Below are 25,207 nucleotides of genomic sequence, written 5' to 3'. Positions count from 1 at the left end.
AATGGGCTGTATACATTCGACACACACAGAACCTCACTTCCCACACACACACATACTGTATACACATGCACACAAACTGATCTCTCCCTGTCTATTTTTCTCTCGCCTGTGTTCCTATGGAACAAGTCCAGCCTATTATGTCTGCACTGCCTGACCTTGACTCACTCCCATTTATTTTTTCCCACTCAAAATGAACTAGTTTCAGCACCGAATCTTTCTCCACACTTGTTTTGTAAAAAAAAAAAAAAAAAATCTATCTCCCTCAATCTCTCCTCAGCCGCTCTAACCTTTCCCCCTGCCCTCTGCAGCTTTCTTGTGCTTCTGAGCCGCTTCCCCTCCCCTCCTCTTTGTCTTTGAACATCTCCATCTGGTCCCGTCAGCTTCACTTCCACCTTCACTTTCTTCATCCTCCACACCGCCACCCGTCACCAATCATATTTATTTATGTCGAGGATGTGGCTGACGCTGCGCTGGCTTTGTCCTAAGAAGTTTATGTGCCGCCGTGGTGGCTCTCGGGTCCCTTTTTCATCCCTGTCCTCCCCGTGGCGGACAGAGTGGAAAAACAGGAGCTACTGTGTCTGCACAGCTGATAGGAAACACAACAACTCACATTAATATTCTACAATGTGCTTTGCTGTGTGTGTGTTTCATCATGGACGCAACTGTTTTCTGTTCAGGAGCTGTCAGTATTGATCCAGTGGTGTATAGTAACAGCAAGGAAAAATACATTAATGATTGGGTGATTTCTTGTTTGACAAATGAGAATCTCACTCTGTCTCTTTGAAACTAACTTTTGCTTTGAGTGATTCACTGGGTGATTAAAATAGTAAACCGAAGCAGAGACCTACTTGAACGACTGCCATGATCAAGACCTCCTGCCAAAAAATTTTTTTTCTTTGCAGAGATGAGAGCAGCAAAAAAGAGCATCCAGCTGAAATATGAGCTGCAAAATCCAATATAGTGGGGACAAAATGTAACATAAACATAAACATAAAACATTTCCATTTCTAAGTTTCCATGGGGTCTTACCGGATGTTGGCTGATTTGGCCTTCAGGTCGCTCCACCTTTGGTTCATATCATCCAGTCTGTGCTGGAGGAACACCGCCTCCTCTGAGCTGCCCAGAGCCTTGACCATCTTCGACTTGTTCCCGTCCACGCTCTTGTAGATGTCATTGTGGGCGTCGATCTCAGCCTGGATGTCCTGCAAACACACAGAGAAAAAAGAAGCATTGTCACAGCTGAGCATATCGCCAGGGAAAGTTCCTGTGGAAACTGTACTGTACGGTCAAGGACAGCAGAAGTAAGTTCATATCACAAGCACCCAAAATTGGATGTCACAGTCCTCTACACTGTCACAGCTGATTATTCATGAACCGAAAATAACATTGGATTTTGTCACAAAGACTAGTCTTGGGGGAGTTCACGCTATACTGCTCACAACATTTCCACAGGGGCAGAGAAGTTTATATTTTCTCGAAATGTTCTTAAAGTACTTTTTTGACTCTTTTGCCAAAAAAAAAGATTTTAGCTTGTACCCTTTCACTGAGTTGGAAGGCCCAGTCCAACCAGGAGCAAGCCCCAAAGAAATATCTGCCTCCGCACTAATGCCGCATTAAGTTATACCAGGGCAACTCCGAGGCAAGCTCTGCTAATTTTATGCTGGGATACAGTATGCAATGCTAATGTAATGAGGTGCCATTTCAAAATACTGTGTTTGTGTGTGTGTGAGTGTGGCTACAAGGGGCTATCACGTTAAGTACTGTGACGAAGCACGATTTTCTCATGTATATGTGTGTGTGAGTGCGTGTGTGTGTCCTCTATTACACAACAACATCTCAAAGGGTACGTATGAGTGTTTGTGTGTGTGTGAGGGTTGAACCACAAGGGGGGCTGACGCAAGCAGAGGATCCTGTCAAATGTTTTATTTTTAGATGTGTAAAACTGCTCCATTTTTTCCCTCCCTCTCTCTCCCTCTCTCTCTCTCTCTCTCTGTACTGGGACTCCCCTCCGTTCAACTTATTTCAACTGCAGATGAAGAAGAGACTCCAATACCGTGTGGATGGGGTGTAACACTGCCTGCAGCTCAGAGACAGATTTGCAAATGGGACAAAATGAGACGTAGTTGGTACCTATGGTCTCCAACAGTGGAGTAATAAAACTTTGGACCCCATGCACAACGTGATCCACCTCCAGTGCCTCTGGGTTATTACTTGTTGTGTATCCCTCTTATTGCAGTGTTATGGATGACGCTATTAACCGAGTTTCATTTCACAATCGCTGTAAAACTGCCTTATCAAGGAAAAATCTTTTAATGTTGCTCCACTGTTTTATTGTAGTCTCTGCATTATTAAAATAAACGGCCAATTACATTTTTTTTCACTATTAAAAGAAGTTATTAACATTTAGCAGGGGATTGTTCTGAGTCTGCAGAACAGAATAAAACACTGTGAAAAAAAAAATACTCATGCGTACAGCGGGCAGTGATGGAAACTTTCTATAGGAGTATTAACACGGCTACTACACCATCAGTCACAATCACACTCATCAAACCATCATTGCACATGTATTCCCACATGCATGAAGGCAAGACAGTGAAGATGTAGGAAAACACATGGGAGACACACATGTAGAGGATGTTAGATACACATGACTACACATACCATGTGTACATGAAGTGGAACATGTGACGGCAGCTCAGCTATTCTAGAAACTGTTCTTGGAAATAAAATTTAAAAAAAGTGGACAACACAAAGTCCAGCAACATCAGAACCAGACTACTACACACAAAACACCTTTCAATTACCACAGCGCTCCACGACGCCGCGCCGCAACGCACTGAATGCAAATAGATATTTCACAAAAGCTGAAGTCAATCCCTCACTGTGATCTGCAAGGATAATCACCTGCTGGATTCTTGACACGACTCAAAGGAAAGGTCGCGGTAGGGAGAAGGAGAGGAAGAGGCAGACAGACAGAGAGACAGACAGAGAGAAAAACAAGGAAGACAGAAGGACAGGCGAAGAGTGAAAGACAGAAAGTCATTCTGCCACCGAGCCAGCTGGCTGCATTTCAAGTCATTACCGAAGTGCTTCTCTTTTGTTTTTCTTTAGCACTTCTACTTCTGCTAAAATCACACTGACTGCACACACCAGGACATACACACACACACACACACAGAAAAGACACACGCTGTGCAGCCATACAAAAGGCACATATAGTCACTTACAAAAGCCTCCTTTCAAATCTCATTCCCAGTGAAAGGCTACTTTGAGCCACAAGTTTATGTATGTCGACTTGTATCCTGGAGCTTAAGTGTGGTAACTGATCACTCTGTTTCTCTCGCTCTCTTTCACTAACACAGACGTGCACACACACACACACACAACATTTGTGCGCCACAGGTCATCATGTGAGCACCAACATGCCACTCCTCCATGGTCTGTTTCACGGGTTATTGATAGAAAACTTTCAATATGTGGGAAAGAATCTCAAATTTGTCCTTTTCCAACTCTCACACTCACAGAAACAAACTAGCAACATTTAGCTTAAGGCTAAACTGAAGACAATGAAGACATGTCTGTAACCACGGAAGCGTGTGACACATATTTGTGAGTACACCAGGTAAACAAACATATAAAAAGCACCAATAGCTACAGAATCAGCTTTTTGTGGCATGCTACCGCACACACACACACAGGAACACACAGAAGTGTAAGTGTGGGTAGAAAGGCAGCAGAAAGGTTAATGGGCTCTGGATCTCACACACACTGTAATGAGTGATGGAGTTCTGCCGGCTCTGGGCTCGTTGGAGCATAGATAAGACAGCGCTAGTCTCCCTCCAAACTGAAGTCACAGCTACTACTCGGTGCTTTAAGATGGATGAAAACATTAAACACATGTTTACACTGTGGCTGAAGTAAAACACACACAAATGTGCTGCCCAGAAAAAAAGCTACTTTATACTGACAAACAATAATGACCCTAACAGGGCTAAGCCTTGTTTGTTTTTGAGCCTGTCGTAAAAACGTAGTTACAGTAAAGGTCTGCTTTGACCAATTAGGTCAACAATTCAACAGTCTACGCTCTTCATTCTGTGCTGATTCTCTCTCTGCACCACAGAGCTTCCTAATAAGCAGCAAAGCTGGACAGAACCGATTATTCCATTTTAATGAGTCCAACAGTGGCTGCTCAGACCTCATAAAGCGGACTACATTAGGCCGCAGCATAAGGGGAGACGAGGGTTGTGTTTGTATTCATGCTACGTAGCTTGAAACTGCATTCAAAAGGCACCGGCAGACTGAAGGCCAAAAGCAGCTCCTTGAATCTGTACCTGTTCAAACTTATTGAGGAGCTCATGCAGGCTGAAGTTAAAGCCAATCATGTTGGAGCGTGTTCTCTGACTCCTCCCACTCGCTGCGGTCACTACATCTTCCCTACTGTCGTACAGGTGAAAGGTCGCTAAGTCCTCCAGTGGTTGTGGTCAAAACCCTCAAGGTCGAGGCACAAGTCAACGGCAAATCCAAAGTCTGAACGATCGTGAGTCCGGCTGCAGAGAAGTCCCGCTCTTGACAAAAAATCAAACACAACGCGGTCAAATCCAGGTCGCAATCCCAAAAGAGGCGGTTTACACACTTCACACAACCCGTGGCAGCACTTGCGCATGCATGCCAGCGCGTGTGTTCGCCCAATCCCGCCACATGTTCGTAGCATCCTCTTCGGACGGGCAGCCAGGCTGAAGGTGGGGTGGGGGGATGCGGGCGGGGGGTCGGTGGTGGTGGTGGAGGTTGACAGCTACCCCGCAGTCATGCTTCAGTGCTGGGACTGGGATTAACGGGACGATTGGTGCCACTGGAGATTTGACAAAGTAGCAGTTGGAGGCTGACAGCGGAGTTCCTCTGGCCAGGAACGGGGTATTGAAAATGGGAGGGAAATCCAACAAATCTTGGGTGGAGGTCTGCAAAGCGGAGATAACGGTTTTGTGTCTTGAGGGACAAGGCAGGCTGATGCAAACTGCCCAGTGGCCGAGGAGGACAGGTCTGGCTCTCCTCCTCCTTCGACTCTGCTGCTATGCTTCCCTTCCTCCACTTCCCCCCCCTCTGGGTACGAAGGAAGCTGTTTACACGTTGTCCGGCAGCCCAACCCAGGGCAGGGCCGGGGCGTTTGTTCTCAATTGCACAGATAAAAAAAAAAGCACTTTATCCCTGCCAGTCACACAACCCTCCACACTTCAAGCAGGAGAGACGAGGGCACAAAGAGGCACACAGTTTGCCGTCTCCTTCCCCTGAGTAAAAGGTAACACGGGCTCAAAGAGACAGTCACCTCAGTGTCTGCCTTCCTCCCCTGACCCTCAGGTCTGCAGCCCCGGTCTGGTCTCGCTCTATCACACCCTCCTAATCACTGCCATGACTGGGCCACTTAGTCAAAGAATGCCTTCTTCTTTCTCCAGAGCCACGTGTTGGCAGGGAGCTGCCTCAGGGTTTGACGTCTTGATCCCGGGCAGCGAGTCTGCCTCGTCGGCCTCTTTGAGCCGGAGCTCTGCTGATTATCTTTTCCCCTTGAGAAGAAGGATGGGTTGATCCGTTCTTCATCCCGTCCTTTGTCCCCTCCTTGTAGGAGGAAACTTATTAAAAAGTTATGTTTCTTCTTTAGCCTTTTGTTCCCTCCTGGTGGGGGTCATGCTAACGCCCTGGGTGGTGTCCCCATCTCTCCTTCTTCTCCCTCTGTTGCTCTCCTTCTCTCTGGCCACTAGCCCCACTCTTCCACACAGCTGTTTATTATTTTAATCAGTATCCTCCCTTTCCCCTCCTCTCTCTACCTCTCTCACTCTCTCCCCCTCTCTCTCCCTTAAACTAACTCAACACACTATACACACCCACTTCCTGAGGCCTGTGCGGGCAGGGAGGATGGTAGAAAGAGTGGAGTTTCAGAGAGAGAGGGAGAGAAGTCAAATTTAGATGTAATTTAAAAAAGGATCATTATTCAGAGAGCGGCTACAGGATGAAAGTCATGAAAGTAAGAAAATGCAAAGCTTCGCTACTGCAGCTTCTTTACCAGTCCAGCCGAGGAGAGAGGAAAACACGAGGCTGTTATAAAGAATGGGTGAAGAAAGTGGTATATTAAAGATGGTGTGACTGTGTGTAAGGCAAGGCAGATATAATCTGCTGCAAGGAGAGAGAGACTCGTTCAGGCATTTTAATCAATAAAACAAGCACCTTTGCTTTGCTCTTAGTCAAGTTTCAACCTTCTTGTGCTACAGAGCCTGTTACATTTCTGATCCCGCTATTTGAATACCATCTGCCTTCAGCAAACTGCAACAGGCAAGATCTGAAGTTCATACTATAAAACAGAGGCTAAACGCTTTGAAGTCTATAGGCAGTAGGTGATAACATGTTTGGAGCGGCTACGGTACCAGCTGTGGTCTTATAGGGCGATGATAAAGAGATGCAAACATTAAAATGCCTTCCATACATTAAACCTGTGTGTGTGTGTGTAAACTGTGCGACTGTCGACTCTCGTGCTCATGTGTGTTGGCATTTTTGAACAGCAGGGCAGACATGTGGTGTGCATCAAAGCCGTGCAGACAGATGGCTGTCAAGTGAGGGAAAAAAAAATACAATACAATGTTGCATATTCATAAGACAAAGACTTTGAAGTGCGCTTAGCTAATTAAAAATATTTACATACCCAAGGCACTTAAACAGCATTTCTGATGTATGGTGACAAATATATACTGTTTGAGGGCTTTCCAGAGAAGGATGTAAAATTAACTGGCTGGAATTGGCATATTTGATGAGCATGACTAATTCAACAATGAGTGGAAACTGAGATTACAGGAAAAAAAAAAAAAAAAGACAGGATGAAACAACCTTTTGGTGAGACAATTTGGGGTAACCAAGGGTTCTGAAGCTTCAGACTTCTAAAAACCGGGACTGTCATTCACAAAAAAAACCAGACACTTGTTAAGAATGTAAACACGCACATATATAGAGCTTAAGGCAGGAGACGTCGGGGGTTAATGTCAGGCTACATTACTAAACTAAGCGGATTAGGACCATTACAGGAGTAAGAATGTAACGCTTCCAGTCCCTCAGGCAAAACGAGTAAAAGAGAGAAGAAGGAAAAATTAAGTTGACTGAATAAGAAGAAGAGACAGAAAAGATGAGATCTGAGGACGAACACTTATACCAAGTGAAAGACAAGGGTGAAAATATCCCCCCAAAAAATAAATAATAAAAAAAAGTCATTGGGGCTGAGCAGGAAAACTTGTCAGAAGCTGAAAGAGAGTTAGGGAGAGTGAAGAGACAGAAAGATGAAATGATGATAATTTAGTCCAGCTCTGGTTTCTCTGCACTTTTCCAGCTGTGTGTCCAGGATGACTCAGTCTTAATTGCCTTCGAAATGGACAAAGACGTTTTATTTACTCACACCTTTATAGCTGCATAATGCAATATACTTAGATGAAAGATGGTTTAAACGACTAGTCTGTGTAACGTGGGCAGCAACTCTCATTTAGTGATGATCCCGCAGACAATTAGAGCTGAGAGAACGGTTCAGTTTTAGCTTTTAGTTGTATTGTTTTCACAGCCCACAGTTTTATTTTTTTGTTCTCCCACCACTATTATCAGCCTTATTTAAGCAGCATGTTGTTTATTGTGAAAGAGCTCTAAAACCAAATGTACTCTGTATCTGCCCAACAACAACAAAAAATACAGAGACGCCATGTAGCTGATGAGCAATTAGCAGCTAAAGACCCAGATATTTCTGTCAGGAGCTGGATGGGGAACAACAAAAGAGCCAAAACAGGAGTGAATATTTGACAAAAGCAGGACTTCAAATGAATTCTTACTGAGAAAAATCATTTGTTGTTGTAGAACAGTGGACAGTTCTTTGACAAATAATTGAAAGTGATGTTTTTGCAATGAGAGAGAGAAAGAGAGAGGCCAGTTGAGGCAACTAAACTGTGCTCACTTCCACTTCAGTGTACCAGGACTAACTCAAACAGTCCATTCACATTCACCTACAAAACCAAAATCTCTCAAATTGTATTAGACATCCCTCTGATTTTTTTTTTTTACTCATTCTGCTCAATTCTATTCATCAACAAGTGTTTTATTTTTCCCCCGAATAAAATCCTAAAGAGAAAGGACACTGAAAATAAGAAGAGAGAAAGAAAAAAGAGAAGAACAGGTATATTGAATCTAAAATATATTTGATTAAATCCTCAAATATAGCTTTAACCTCATCTCACCATGAACCAGTTTGGCTTTAAAAAAAACACAAATAGAGAGAAAACTGCTGAAAAAGAAAACATGAGTCAGAGAGCAGCAGCAGAAGGCGAGGAGGCAGAAACGAAACAGTCTGCTGTCTCAGGTGATGTCGAGAGGAAGCAGAGGCCGCTCTGTTTGAATAAAGTTGGGGAAACGGTATCTCAGGACGACAAACAGAGAAATTGAACACCAGAGTGAGCAAAGACAAGATACGGCCAAATGAACACAGTTAAACAAATACCTCCTCCTCTTTCCCCGTAGCCCATTTCTAATAGCAGGCCTCGCTACCATGGTACTGTATAACTCTCAGTAGCTATTCCCACATCGGATCATCAAAGACTCATCCGATCCCGTCTAATCCTGGTTCCCTGCCACTACAATGTAGAGCGTCAGGCAAAAATCAATGTAGCCGTAGGATCCCACTGTAATTCTCAGCCTTTTCAAATAGACCGCATCCAATGAGATCACCTCCTGCGCCTCGGGTTATCGCTGATGCTCTTCCTCCTGTTGGAGGGCAGCACCTTTCTGGGGAGATCGCGGCCCCTGATGTGTGTGTGTGTGTTGTGTCTGTTGTTGTGTATGTGTTTGTAATTGGCAGACAGAGCAGCTCTTCTTTGCTGCTAATTTGGCGGGATAACAAACTCTGGATCAAATCGCAGTGGGGGTTTAGAGATGAAAGAACTGTTCCTGTATATTAAAAGATCTGGTGCTGGTGTTTTACTGTAACACAATAATATACGCATATTTTAGCTGGGAGGAAAGTGGTATCTGATTTACCTGGACCGCATACGCATAGTAGTAGTAGTATTTGTACCAGCTAACGGCACAAACGTGTTCATGAAGCAGAAAGAAATCGTTCTCTTCATGCTGCGGTCTCGGAGCTCACACTGCCAGGATGACATAGTTACATCTGACAAAGCCTGTCCACATGACTCTAAGCGAAGGCCTCGCTAATCTAGTTTCTGTCCAAATCAGAGCAATTGTATGTCCATTTGGATCGAGATCAAATCCACGATAACATGAAAACAAAACAAGAACTTGCTAAGTGTAATGGAAATCAACATAACATGAAGAGCAAAGTCAAAGCAATAAAAGCCTTCCCCCTGAAACAAGCAAACCGCAAAATGTGCACATTTACAAAAACCACTCTACCGACAGTCAATCGACATCTGACCTCCGATGATGTGAGAGAGGAGAGGACAACGGGGGTCAAAGGTCATGCAGACACAGTCATAACTTATTCCAAGGATTTAATAATGAACCTCGAGGCACATCTGTGTGATCATGAGTAAGAAAAAGAACATATGCAAGCTCTTAAAAAGGGAAATTGAAATTGATTAGGAGCACTGTGTGCTGCTGGCTGATAATCAGCTATTGATCCGGGGGGGAGTGGCCATTTGTGTGCCTATACAAGACACTTGGGATCTTGGTTACACGCATGCATCGTTTTCAGTTAATTCTAACTTCTAACTGTGACAAAAATGAGGTTTATATTTCATAATATTTAAACATGATTATACATTTAACACCAAGACTGAGGTCTCTATTACTGCACAACAGGAAATAATTAATTCCTGGATACCAGATCGTTTTAAGTAAAAAAAAAGAAAAAAAAGAAGAAGAAGAAGATTTCCACTTATTGAATTGTGAATACAGTGAACCTGCTGAATGGACAGAATTTAAAAACCAGAGGTCCTGCTGAGGGGGCCCTCTAACTTCTTATCACTCTGCTCTTCACTGGCGTTCAAAGACTTCAGCCCTCCCTATTTCCTTTCATCACTACTTTCCTCCAGCGGGGCATCTCTTTCACTTTCGCTGCTCTCCTCACAACGATTGCAAGTGCTGCGGCATCTCCTGGGAAGTGAGATTCTTGACCATGGTGGGTGGTCTGTCAGCACGTAGCCACACTTACTCCACAGTTATAGAAAAAAAAGAAAGAAAAAAAAGCAGCTGAGACGTGATCAGTTCTGATCACGTCGCCTCTCCACCATGAGCTGTGGTGGTGGCTGTACAATTAGCACACGCACCCCCAACCCACAACCTGCTGCGTTTGATGAGGGGGAACCGGCCATCGAAAGGTTACGTGACTGGACTAATTAGCGTGTTGCACCAATCAAGTGTTGCTTCCAGCTGTAGAAAACCAACTGTGTGAACAAAAACTCAAACTGATGGTCATGGAGCTGGTGTCAAAATAATGGTCCAACAGAACTACATAAGACGTCCCGGCTGGGGGGAAGGACAGAAATAAAAAAACTTTGCTCGTGATGAAAGAAAAACTAAAAAGGCAGACAATATCTTTTACACAGTCACACTCAAACACCCTTGGAGTAAAAAGGTAGACATTGTCATTATGATATAAAGACAGCAGACGGCCACGCAAGAGACAAAATGAAACTGATGGATGGAAGGAGATGATGATGAATTATTACACGCTTAAGTGAATGAAGTGAAAAAAGTAATAAAGGAAAATGAAGAAAAAGCAAGAGAGACAGCAATAATATCAGTAAAAGTGCAGATGGTATCATTGGAAATGGCCTCAAGAAGAGCAACAGCAAAAGACAAATGTGCAGAAAGTGAAGCGTTTAGTCACAGAGGCATGACAGGATTACCTTAGGTTATTTTTCGCTCATTTGAATTGCTTGTTTTCGACAGCAGAGAATAAAGATAGATGAATAACAGGTAGCGTGGGAAAGGGTGTATTCAAAATCCTCCCGTGCCTCCGCCCCCACCACACACACACAAAAAAAAAAACATTCCACTGAAGTTTCTGATAACAAGCCCAAAATCCACCTGGTAATAACATACTTTCCGGGTAAGTCACATATTCATCAACATCACCGCTGCCGCCCACACATGCTCTTTAATATATTCCCTGTATCAACTCAACGGCATCATAGATGGCATTAAAGAAGAAGAAAAAATGGACGCTTTCCTGATATATTTGCTTCATAAATATTCATTTTGTCCTGCATTTCACCCACAACTTCAAACATTATGCCTTTAAGCGGAGGTCTGAACGCAAATAGACCAACTATTCAACACAAGGATAACCTTAAAATCTCTGTGAACTCATAAAAACTGACCCGCTCTTCACATTATTGTTTACAACTGGCCTTTTATTGAGGGTTCAGACTTTGTGTTCAGCCCTGGTGTGACATATACTTTTCTCTCTGTCTGTGAGACAATTTACTGAGAGTTCACATTGTTCAATGAAGGGGAAGAGCTTTCCAATTGGACTGGCCCCTGCTGGTTGGAGTCCAGCTTTGAGATGAAATAATCTGACAGTCTCTCACCCTAAGAAAAAAAAAAAAAAAACCTCCTCCATTGATCTTACAGACGGCCCAGCTGGGATTTTGAGGCGATGGATGCGTGAGAATTAGAACTTCATTATGGTTAAAAATCTATATGTAATATGCCTCCCGTTGACTGAACATCGTTTGGATCGATCACCACAGCCCACAGCGTCAGTCTCAGTTTAGTGACTGTAAATACTGTGTCAGACAGGGAACAAGAAGCACCGATTTGGGATAGATAAAACCAAAGTCATGCAGTTTATGCATGTGTATGTGTGTGTGTGTGTGTGTGTGTGTGTGCGACTGCCTGCAAGCTACAGACAGAGTTCCTGTGCAGCCCCTCAGGGACAAACCACTGGGTGGGACACAAAACAGAGCTGCAGTTCCAGGGAAAGATAAGACGCTGGAGTTTTTAAAGACTGTGATTTTGATTTTGGAGATTTAGAGTTTTTTTTCCCCCCCCTTCCGAGTCAAAAAATAGGACTACTGAGCGCTTTTACAATGGAGGGTATTTTTAGGGGCATCTCAGGGTGCCCTGGAGGCTGAGGGTGAGGGGATTAAGTCGCCGAACACAAATAAATCAAATAACGAAAGATTTTCAAACACCAAACCAAACTCACAGCAATAGAGATATTAAGTATAAATAAAATATTTGACTAATTAAACGTACATTAGAAACAACATTAGGTATGACTCATGTTGCAGTTCTGCAGAGCAATGATTCCCTCATATCCTTTGGTAGCTTGTACAGTACAAGGACATTTGTTTACTCGTGAAGAAACACCAAGGACATTTCAGATGGATTAAACAAGCAAACTAAGTTTTGATTTAAAAAAAAGAACAAAGAGGAGGTCAAGAGTGGAGTGAAGCGAAGAGGCACGATTGTTAAAACCTTTTCAACCGAGCCAAATAGTGGCTGCTTGGCTGTCGGCAAAGATGTTCATGAGGATCAAAATAGCTGGTAAATCCCTGGTGGGCACCGAGTCAATGTCCCATAAAGTGCAGCTGAAATGAAGGTTAAGATACATGAGTATGTGATAATGCACACTGTGTGTATCACGCTGGCAAGCCAGGCTGTTTAGTCCACCAAATTTGATTGCTGCCTTTTTAAAATACCAGCTTTTGAACCTGCGAAAAAAAACACTGTTTTTTTGTAAAGGTTTGTCGCTTACAAGAACATGCCGCATTTTCTCCTTCCAGCTCTTCGCTGTGATTACTTCCTCGATTTATAAGTCAAACCCCAGGGACATTCAAACAAACACGACAAAGTCTTTTTTTGCAAAAACACTACTAGAACCATGCCAGGGTACCAGATGAAAACAAAGCCAGCAGCGCTCACAGTGAACACACAATGAGACATAATAGGAGGCTATGAGGAGGAAGCGATGACACTGACATTGTGGGTGCAAAGTGTGTGAGGAGTTCTTTTTATTGCAGCGTAGTGCTGCGGTTATACAGCCTATATGTGCTCCCTGCTTCTCCATCCTACCCCTCTTATAAACTTTTCATCCCTTTTCTGAGTCATATTCGTCTTCCTCCACTGCTCCTGTTAACTCCCAACTCCTCTTTCTTCGGCTCTCCCTCCTCCTCCTCCTCCTCCTCCTCCTCTACTATCTCTTGCTTTCAGCACCTCTATTTCATCCTACTCATCTTTTTTTCTCTCTCGTCTCCTCCTCCTAGTTACTTTATTGCCCAGGGAAGGTGAGTGAGATATCTAACCTCCACAGGTCGTCCTCCCGCTGAGCTCATCCTTCCTCTCATCACCACGACAACGGGGCTGATGGTTGGCTTTATTACTTCCTGGATTGTTTACTGTAGGAGCTCGGCCTATAGCGTTGCAGCGTTTCCCGTCGTGCTGTGCTAAATTACTAAATTACTCCACCTATCACTCAAGCTGGAGTGTCTGTCTTCATTTGTTCCACTCTCTTTGCTTTCTACTACTTCCCTCACTTCCTCTCTCTCTACTTATGATTTGGTTTTAACATGCGCTGTATGTTGCTACTTCACAGCACAACTTCGAGGCTATTTGCCACTCCAGAGTGAAATTGCTAATTTTCTGCTGTGTAATCTACAGCACTCTTATATCCAGTGTAATCAAGATTTAGAGCAGATTTGACTCCGAGTTGCCTCAGCAGAATATTTTTACCCCGGTCTAAGCTGCTTCGATTCTCATGTACATGCCTAGAGTTTAATATTTAGTCCCCCACTGTGAATCCATTACAAGTTTTGATGAATATCATCAGCATACAGCACCACTCTTCTTCTCCCCAAAGACGGTTTTGCACAGCGCACAACAACTTAGCGCACAACCCGGACGCCAACACCCAATTTTCTTCCTCTAGACAAGAGCTGAGACCTTTTTTTTCTCCTCTCTCCACAGGGCGTAAGGTGAAAATAAGAAATTTGAAAGGCGAGAGAGTTCTGTTGTCCCCATGCTTTCTTTCTCAAAGCTCTTCATCTCCAGAGATACATGTCTCATTTTCACTGGAGACAAAAGCAATGTTCTCCTGTCATCTCCATAAAATCCCTATCTTTAAATGAGTCATCTTTAGCCAATTTTCTCCCTTCTCACTAACACCGGCCTTGGATGTTCCCTGTTGAGTTTCATCCAGACAGAACATAGGGGAATAACGTCAGCTTAGGTAATATTCTCTATCTTCTCGCGGCCTCATCAGGTTTCTCTCCAGGGATAAGATCCATCCAGCTCTATAACTGTAAACCCTGAAGTCAGGACAGCACACGCCTCCAAACTTGCCTGTGTTACTGCTCCCTCCAGAGGAGGAATCAGGATCACTTGAAAGATCTTTTTCTCTCTTTTCAACCCGCACCTCCACTGCAGTTTTGAGAGGAGTCAACCACCAACGCTACTGTAGCTGCGCGCGGTATTCAGCAGTTTTCCCGAGCCCTCAAACGCTGGTAAACTGCCAATGAGAAGAAATATTTTTCAGATGTTGTGTTCAAAACTGAAGTATGGGCGAGGATCTCCAAAGATATTAGTTATACGGGCTGTCCAATTACTGAGATAATTATTCATTGCACCAATTAGCTTCACACTTGACTCAATAGACAACCGTTTCCTCCCACTAATGAGACATACTCTGTGAGACATCAACTGAGACACAGTTATGAAGATTCACTGAGCTAGAATAACTCCGAACATCATTTTGGTGTCCTGCCTTTTGTCCCCCTCCCCCCAATTTTTTTTTTTTTTAACCACCTACGGACTCCAATCAAACAGATAAGAGGGAAACTCAATCATGAGAGGCTGTGACAGGGCATCATTAATCTGACAGCCTATCAGTATTTAGAGCCCATTAACTCACTGTGACACAACAGCTGAAACAACAGAGTGCTATTACAGCTACATTTCAGTGACAGTTCAGTGGCTACACAGTGTGAGCGTCATGACAGTTCGCCTCACCACTTTATCTTTTTATTGCTCAAATGGTTGTCTCAGTTTGACATGTTTATGTGACATAGTTTTTTTTTGCCTTTTTTTTTAAGTATATAAATTGAACGTCATTTTTCTCTGCTGCTCTTTGAACTCGCATCATAAAATATATATAGGAGTCAAACACTGTTTTGCACTCTGCTGTCATTTCCTCCAATGACCACACCCTGAACACACACACACACACACACACAGGGGCTGTTTGCACGTTTCACGATGAAACTCAATCACTCACTTTCCTGTAGGTCACTGTAGGATAATCGAGGACACAGACATAACGCATAACAGATGCCGGATCAAGACAGAAGCATTAATATATTCAACACCCAAATCATTCAAATAAATAGCTATGGTGCAAGATGCATCTATTCGGAGAATACACTATCATCTGTCATCCATTATACGGGTGTCAACACAGCCATTGTTGAAATCTGGAGGAAATGGCATTTTTTAGGGGTGATATCAAAAATAAGCACGTTTCTCACAGACTTGTAAATCATGGGAATGACTGCTTCATTTTCAAAACTACTTCTTTCATGTAGATTCTTTCTAAAGAAGGTAAAGGCACCATATGGCCATAAGGTTTCAGGAAACAGGATTTATTTTTGAGGCTGCCACCACCCACTGTACTTTGTCCCTGACTATGACTGACTGCGCATAAAAATTGGACATTAGCTGTACAATTACTTTAATTTTGTCCTTACCGTTAAAATTGGGTGATTTTGAAACAGTACATGCCCAATCAGCTCATATTCTGTTCAGTATAACCCATTAAGGGTAGTTTTGAAGCACTATACAATATCGAATGTGAGCAGAATTGGCAGACTGTAAATGAGATCTCTAGGGGCCACACTTGGTTTGACAGGGCCAATTACAGAAGACTTGCCTCTCCCGTGCACAGGCCCACAAAGATTGATGGCATTACATTAATCTGTTGTGAAATAACACGCCTTTTAATCAGAAGTCCCACCCTCCTTTCATCCGTCAGTGAGAAAAGTTTCTTCCTCCCTCGTCTCGAGAAAGTTTGTGCGGATCTGCTTATAATTTTATAAGATAGCTCAGACAAACAAAGAGACAGAAAGAGATGAAAGTACGACGCCCTCCAACTTTGTTGTTTTCCGTATGCATTACGCTAACGTGACCTCGCTGTGGAAGTCAGGGCACATGCAATCCGCTTTCAATCAAATGTGTGAGCAGAGGACATGGTGACACAGCTTTGAACTTGCACTTACAAGTACACCAGAGGGTTATTCAAATGAATCTGCAAGAGGGACAGGGGAGGTGAGGAGAGCGGCATAAAGATCAGAGAGACAGTGTGTGGCCTGAAAAGACTGACATTTCCTTTTCGCCTTGATTCACTCAGAGGGAAGTCGTTTTTTTTGAGTCTGCACGAAAAAATATCCTCAGCCGCCAATTTGGTTTGTCTGCGCCTTTTCTCTTCATCAGCCTTTCTGACTGATCTAACAAAAGCCAAGCTCTCAAGAGCAGCTCCTCGGAGAAAAGATAACTCAATTAGTCTAATTAGACGAATAGACACAAACAATGAGTGCGCAAACGCAAGTCTAAGAGAGAGAGGTGTGCTAAAAGGAGGGGAAAGACTCTGCGCCTACATTAGTGTGTTCTTCTGGTAATGTGTTATTGAACAAGCGCAACCGCTAAAACACTGTGGGGATGTGTGCGCTACCTCAAAGAAGTTAATGAACAAACAACAGCTGCTTCCGTCACCAAGAAGCAGGAACACGAGGAGTGGGAGGAAAATGAGAGAGAGGTGAGGAGAAAGGGAGAGAGAGGAGCCTTGTTTGTGCTCGCCTGGGCTGCTGTGGCTTCTGCCATAGCTCAGCAGCTCAAACGGAGATGAGAGCGGGGGGGGGGGGGGGGGGGGGGGGGGGATAGGTAGGGCGAGAGCGGTGGCAAACAAACACAGAGAGACTGGGCCAGCCCCGTGGAGGCTACAACATGCACTTCTCAAACAGCTCTGAAGGAGACACAAATGTTATGTAAGTATGCCTTGTGACTTCAAAGCCGCAGACGGATGCAAATATACATGTTCAACAAATTTCCGCGCGCCTGGGAGGTCTGTGCTGGGTCACGCTGGGTCATGAGATGAGCCGATGACAGGAAGTACAGACCGGCCATATGGGGACCTGAACTCCTAGGACAATAATAAGTGAGTCAACAGCAAGTACGGCAGATAAAATCATAACAAGCTAATATTGGAAAATAGAAAAACAGATATCCTCTAGCAAAGATGGTATCTGAATCACTGCCCTTCAGGTATCTTCACATATCTTTTTATCGGAAGAAAAAAAACAGCATTAACATGTTTCATATCCACACTTCTGACGATTACTCATCACTTTGAGCCAATGTTCTTGGTCAGTTTCCCAGAAGCAGAGAATAATCCACTAATAGATGCACCAGCAGGAACTTTTAGATTGTTATTGCATCTGAACTTAATATTGATTTTGGCCTGTCGAGCAGATTTTTAAGTGTTCACAAAAAACAAATTTACCAGATACCACTGAAAATTGGAAAGAACAGACATTCAGAAATAAGTGTTATCATTATAAAAAAAGAAATATATTAGAATAACAAAAATGAAATAGCTAGATTTGGACCTTGTCTATCCACTGGCTCAATATCAATGCAGTCAGGTCGCCTCATTAACAAGGTAGAACAAACTGTGCAGCTTTGTTACCGAGCAACCGAACTCTTCATGTTCCTTTATTGACCTGACCGTGCCATTCATTTGAAAAGGTTCATACTTTCTAAAACATAATAAAAACAACACTGGAGCTTGTTTTCTTTTTCCAAGTGCAAATGTAGCTACCGGTGTATGACAACATTTCTACATGTGCTGCATGAAAGGTACAGGTGTGGTTTAAGCTTCAGGCACCAACAGAGCTGCACAGCAATATAAATATAAAGCTCCTTGAGCAATGTTTTTTTTTAATACCAAAAACAAATCGAGTGTTTTACTCCCTCATGAAATGGTTTCTTCAAGTACAACAACAAATCCAACTGAGAGTCGACACCCAGTCAAAAAAAAACATTTCAGCTGTCAAAACCGTGACCAAGTTCCTCCACACAAACTCACATAGCACGCACACTTTTGTTTACCTCAAGTCTGTCGCTAAATGGCATAAAGTCAAAGTTGCTCATGAAGAGACACAAACATCTGAGTCGCCAAAGAAAGGCTGGAGGACCAAAATAGAGTTAGAAGATAAGCTAATTATGGACGTGCTCTCCACACCCAGTAAACTTGTCAAGTGCTTAATGCCTGTACTGTGTGTTAAGAACTTGACAAGTTTATAAAATATATCAAAGAATCTCTGAGTCTACTTTCTGTGCCCTAGTGGTCACTATCCCACCACACCACGCAGTTTTTAATATCCAACATCAGCCAGGGTGGGGTTTTCTTCCACATATGTCATAATTTGACTTTGTAGCTGTGCAGTTCAGTTAGATAAGGATTAAGACAAACAGATAGAAAGTGATAAACACAGAAAAGAGGGGGATGATATCACTGTTCCCTCAGATGTTCTTTTTATGATGAGTGTTCAGAAGCACACAAGTATGGACGCATCATCCCCACACACACACACACACACACACACACACACACACACACACACACACACACACATTTATACTGTCTTTTTTAAATCTGTAAGTGGTGCCTTTGATCTGCCTCGATGAGGAAACGCATATTCAAAAGCAGCGAGAGCAAGAGAGATGAAAGGCCTGTCCAATTACGGCGAACTAAAGCGATCTCTGAAATATGCAGTTGTTCATAAACACTTGTACACATTAGTTTGATACGCTGCGAAACGTCCGTGCGCCGACACGTTCGCAGCTTCGTGGAGGTTAGGAATCATAAATTAATCCTGTTAATCATTCAAAGGCACGGTCTGACACGTGATTAATACAGGGCATTTCGACTGCAAAGAAAAACAGCAGCATGGATCAGTTGGTAGAATCCATGTTCAGGACTTAACTAACAAACCAGGGGACAGATAACAAACTGGAGTGTCTTCACAGCAGCAATAATCCTCTATTTACTCTATAATCTCCTTGGTTATACTCAAACATATCTACCATCCCATACAATACAATAAATTACCTCATTTAATATCACAAACATCTGATCCCCCTTCAAACACTAGATGAAGATATATAGTAACCTAGTGATCCACACTGAACGGCTTGTTATAATGGTGTCCAAAGATAAGTTCCTACTGTTGGCGTGGCATTGATTTTATGCCTAATTTGAATGGATTGTTCTTTGTTTGAATGGATTCTCTGGATTACTTGTTGGCTTGTCATTAATTTCATGGTTTGTTTCAAAGCCTTGTCTAATCACAGAGGCCTCTGCTGTTACAGATACACGGAGACGCTTTAAATAGAGCAAAAGCCAAATTCCCTCAGAAAACTGAAACAGCTGCGTTTTCAAGGGACTCTTTGTATTTGGTATTTGGTAATACTGATGATACAACAAATGATCAGTAACCAATTACAAATTATTTCAATTTAATTATTTTTATTACTAGAAGCTCTGAATTCTGATCTTAACGTGCTAACATGCTACTGATATGTTAACCATTGTAGTTCAGCATTTTAGCATGATGAGAATATGATTAGCTTCACAGTAATTTGTCTTTAAAGCCCCACTATGTAGTTTTTCAACCTTAAAATAATGTTTCTAAAGTCATGGAAGTGGTAGAAAATACGGTTGATAGGATGAATGGTGCGGCCGCTGCAGCCTAAACGAGGTCGCGTCGGCTGCAACTACACTATGTAACTTTCCTGGGTGGGTAGGAACACCGTGGTCCCGGTACACCGCCGCTCCGCTGAGCTACAGAGTAACAACCAGAGAACCAGTACCACGATTCCTACATAGTGGGACTTTAAGAGTGTTGAACAAATGACACTTTTTGACCTGATAGTCGTGCTAAATTAATGATCGAGCACTCATCGATTCATCCAGAGGAGGGCCATTAACTTCTGTCCCTAATTTCATCACAACCCACTGAATATTTGTGGCAATAAAAACACAAATGTAGTGTCAGAGGAACGCCAAAGTCATTAGGCTTCATCCAAAGATCCATTAGTGTCAAACGTCAAAAAATTTGATGGCAATCTATTGCACAGCTGATGAGATATTCCAGTCTGATCCGAAGCGGTGGGACGACCGCTCTGACCGACATGGCTGGCATTTCCCTCCCTACGCTACCGTGGCTAAAACCACACAGTAAAACTAAACTGCTCGATAGGCGGCTAGTGGTTTTACTCGTGTCCTTAGTGCCTCTCCCAATGTGAAAAACTCCATAAATGAAATAACCTTTCATGTCATATCATCATCTTTCATGTTATACATCATTGTTAACAGCAATGGTAAGTAGAACAGACCACGAAATGCGTCAGGATGTTTCATACAGATCCTTTTAAGTGGCAGTAATATCCATCTGGGGTAAGTGAGGTCACTGCTAAGATCCATTTTCATGGCTGTGATTTGCATCTATTTAGTGCTTGCGGGTGTGAGTGGTGTCAGCAGCTGCTCACCTTTTGATACTCAATTAACCCTCCAGTAGCCCGCTCTACCTTTATCAGCGGTAACACAGAAGTAGACCCAACCGATTCAAACTGAAAAAAACTATTTCATTTTTTGTTTGTCGACTTGACAGACTCAGTGGTCCGCAACAGATGGTTGGAGACAACAGCAGCCAGCCACAGGCAAGATGGGAACTGATAACTTTATTGCGCCAACACACATCCTATAATAAAAGGATGAAAACAACAACAAAGTAAAAGAATAAAGCACCGAGGCTGCGGTGGCTGCATCGTGAGACCTTTAAAATTCATTTTATCACACACATAATAAAGTGAGGTAGAAGGTGGAGAGAATGAGAAAAGCAGAAAAAGCCTCAAGTCAAGAAAATACTGTGTATGAGGTGATTAATCACTTGTGGGAGGACTGTTGGAATAAATTCTCCAAATCTTCCTTAGCTGACCAAATGGAAGTATTCAAATCCACTTCACATGGAATAGATTCATAATATAGCATGTAAATTAAAGCTCAAAGCCTGGCAGATCTTACTGTCTATCAGAGTGATTGCACTTATAAAGGGTTGACCGTGTTCTTCATAAACCATAAAAGCTCGGTCCGCTCTCTGTCATCAGGACAGGTTCTTGCAAACAGCAGTGCAACTGCTTGTGCAATTGTGCACTGTATATTAGCATAATGCATGTCCCTGACTGGCAGTCAAAAAAAAAAATACTAATATAGTTCCCTGTTTTTAATGAAGCCTGAACTGCTGAGCCGTCCTCCCTGATGATAGCAGCCTCTATAATTGAACCCAGTATGTGGCTGCGATCCGATTTTTTTTCCAGGCTAAAAATAATGAAATAATGCCATGCTTTGAAGAATCCAGGACATCCTGGTGATAGATGTTTACCATCACAAGTCTTCCAAACACACACTTTTCCAAAAAAATTCACTCTCTGTGTGATGGCCTTGACCCAGTCAGATATAAAACAAACAGTGCGGGTGAAAAGAAAGAAAACAACTGAGTTACCATTGACGCCGAGGCTATCTCCACTCAACAATGTGATTGGGTGAAACTTCATAAAAGAACATTACTTGATTATACTTTTATAACCAAATTTAAGGTTCCAAGTCTGCACTTATTTTTTCCATTATTCTTCAACCCCCACCGCCACGGCTGTCATCAAACCCACTTGGAGTCTGACGGCGGGATGTGATTTACGCCTCATGCCTTTCTGTTAGTCCACTTAACCCTGACTGGGAGAGCTGTGATGCAGTAATTGGCTTGACTTAAAGCCCAATCTCTAAATCTTGTTGCAAGCAACACACACACATACTCATACACATACAGACACACATACACACACACACCATCTAACGTTTATTTTTCTCCACCTGACCACTTCTCCCTGATACAGCGCTCTTTAGACATGTTAGTTTGCTACCCAGCCTAAAACTGACACAACACTGATAGCAGCCCATTCTGTATACCTCCATCTCTATCTCACACACACATTCCACCAAAAAGCCGCCATACAAGTATATTTCACACAGGGTAAATGTGCTAAACGCAGTGGTCCGGAGTAATGCATCAGTATAAAATAGTTTCTCTTCCACAGCAACCAGTATTGATTCAAACTCAAAAGAGGTGCTCTAAAAGCTTTAGGGACAAGTACAGTGAGGCTCGTTGCTCTCTACTTGTTTATTTCTTTATAGCTTTTACATACTGTGGGTCCTGCAGAGGCAAAAAGCCACTATTGAAACACAATGAGGCCACATAATAAGCTCCCATTTCTGCCTCCAGATAAATATTTGGGAGGAAAATGACATGGTGTTCAACACTGAAACATTAGGTAGGGTCAGCTTTGTGCAATTAGTCAGACTGATGCAGACTGGGTTGACATTTGGATATTTAGTAATCACTACCATCAATCTATGAAAATTAATCTGGAAATGATGGCTTTATAATGTTGACAGACAGGCACACAGGAATACAGAGACTAGTAGCCCTGCAGGCTAGTGAGTGACAACCTCCAAGGGACAGGACGTGGCACGGGAGGAAATTAAATATGAAAAGTAAACAGAGAAAAGCTGCACATGGGTGAAGCTAAACTGAAAGGATCCAGCTCTTCTACGAGAGAATGTGCTAAAAAAAATAATAAGACATCCCCTTTAATTGGTGTTTTATACGACTGACCATGTATTGTATATAATTTGGAACCTATTAGGACCAGTTTTAAGTTTTAATGATTTATGTATTGTACTTTTTTTCTGAATCCATCATGTACCATTACTATTTAATCCATTTATCTATTTGTTTTTGTTTTTCTATATCTACTGTAATTTTAATATGTAAGTGATGAATGTATGTGGTTGTATGCAAAATCAATCAATACTAGGTTGTTGAATGGTACAGTAATATTGTTGTAGGGATTGGAGAAGAAAAAAAAACTGACTTTGCTTTCAGCCCTAAAACACAAAAAAAAATACGAATGAATTGATGGAAATGTTTAGGTTGATTTGTGTATGTTTAATTTATGTGCATTAACAACGAACGTTACCGGTTGAAAAACAAGTTCTGGTGACTTGTCGTGGTTTTAGTGAGGAGGATACAGTGAGTTGTGCTGGTACTTCTGTTAGCATTGTTCCTGCAAAGACAACATAAAAATAGCTCTGGGGTGTGTGTTGCCTTGGCAGTGGGAGCACAATGTCAGTACAGCTTATGTTAATGAGACATTTCTCCTCCACTTTGTAGATTTTACTCAGATGACCTCCTCATCGTGTAGGAATGTGCCTCCACTGTCATCGACCCAGATGTGACTTTGAACCGCAGCACATCCTCGGGGGGTCAAAGGAAGGTTCGTGTTCGTATCACAGCACTGTGGAGCAAACACAAGGCATATGCCAGTCCCGTGTCTGACGGCAGAACATCTGTTCTGGGCATATGAACGGCCCGGGGCACTGTGGCATAAAAAAACTGCTGCTCACAGTAATTGAAGTTGGAGACTGTGTCTGGTTTTTTTTTTTACAAAAGTGATTGAGTAATTGTAATGGTTCATTATTTTCTGAGTTTATAAACTGTTGTAAGAGAAATTCAAGATCATCCACTTCTTATACAACTTTAAATTGGCCAGCTTAAAAAAAAACATAAACCCCTCTTTTTTTTCCTTCTTTGTTGCTGCAATGACAACTGTGCTTCCTTTATCTATATATACTCTGTATGTGTGAATGTGTGGATGTTTTAATTCCAACTTCACTGAAGTAAGTTCAGTAAGTTGAGAAGAATCAAAGCCCTTTGAGTCAAAACTTTAAAAAAGAGAAAATAAATGACTTAAAAAAGATAAATGAATCATATTTTCTCTACTTCACATTCAATCAAGAAACACAGATATGAATCTTACATCAAAATGTACAAAATTGAATATATAAGAATATTAGTCACTTAATATTCTTAATATCAGCTTTGCAAAAATCATCTGCCCTGTTTGTTGCTTGGTGATAAGGTGTTTCTAAAAATATCCGATCAGAAAAACAAAGATCAGAGAGTTTTTTCAACGCCCAACAGAGCAGGCAGGAGATCCTACTCCAACTGATGAAATATGAAAACCACCACGTTAGCAAGTCTCCTGCCAAACAGAAATACACAGCTTATAATATTATCATTAAGACCAGACCATCTTGTGAACCTGCACTGCATTAATCAAACAAACAATCTCACCTCGACTCAAAGCGTCGACATCAAAGAAAATTGTGAGCAACCACAACACTGAAACAAGAAATAATGGCAGATCAATTCAGATTTTTCTCCTCGCTGAGGGAATTATTACAACAGCAATAAAAGGAGGAGGAGACTATGAAACAATTGGATGAAGAGGCCTTGAGTAAAAGAAGCAGGGCAGCCAAGTTTAGAAAGGGATTAATACTATGATACTATGAGACTCAATATTATGATCTAAAAAAGGAAAATAGGTCTTTTTGTTCGTTGTAGGGAGCAACACTGAGTCACTATGTTATTGGCAAACAGAACTACACACTATACACATACCAGCACTTAAACATGAAAATTAGCATTAAAATAAACATTGTTTTAAAGAGATATTTTATTTCATTTCATAACTACTGCCACAGTTTGAGTCTGGGAGATCCAGGCAACACTGGACCGTAGAAACTCAGCTAAATATACATTACAAACAGCTTTTTCCTCAGGATTGGTTTCCTGTTTGTGCTGGCAGCACCGCTGTGGGCTGTTTCTCTCTCTCCCTACTGATTTCCATAAAATATAAAGCAATGCACACACGAACGGGGGGGGGGGGGAACATCTGAGATGCTGCAAATCACACTTGTAAGTCAAAATTAATCACAAGATTTCCCAGAGTACACAGTGTATATTGCTGAGACACAGCCATCATGCGTGGAAAATAAACACAAAATCTCATTAATATGCATGTAACGGCTTCTTTGACAAACTACAAGGGCTTGCATTTTTAAAAATAAGGTTAATAATTAAGTATGACAAGATTTACTTTGCTTATCCTCTCAGTACATATCTCGCTAAAATAAAACAAAAAAACATTATAATAAGCCATTTAAAGAACTGACGTCTGGAATATAATTGCTGTTTTAGCGATTCCAGTACATCACGGTCTGAAA

General features: G+C 42.2%; 1 protein-coding gene across 4 annotated transcripts in view; it reads right to left on the bottom strand.

Annotated features, from left to right (window-relative positions):
• Nucleotides 1-25,207, bottom strand: part of utrn (utrophin) — a 173,565-nt gene that overhangs the window by 69,676 nt on the left and 78,682 nt on the right. For all 4 annotated transcript variants that reach the window (XM_084001333.1, XM_084001335.1, XM_084001334.1 and 1 more), the window contains one exon: nt 1,030-1,202. In XM_084001333.1, coding sequence (XP_083857459.1) covers nt 1,030-1,202 — 173 coding nt within the window. The remainder of the gene's footprint in view (nt 1-1,029; nt 1,203-25,207) is intronic.

The sequence above is a fragment of the Trachurus trachurus genome (assembly GCF_905171665.1).
Source record: "Trachurus trachurus genome assembly, chromosome: 24".
Taxonomy (NCBI): Eukaryota; Metazoa; Chordata; class Actinopteri; order Carangiformes; family Carangidae; genus Trachurus; species Trachurus trachurus.
This window is presented reverse-complemented; position numbering and strand designations above follow the sequence as displayed.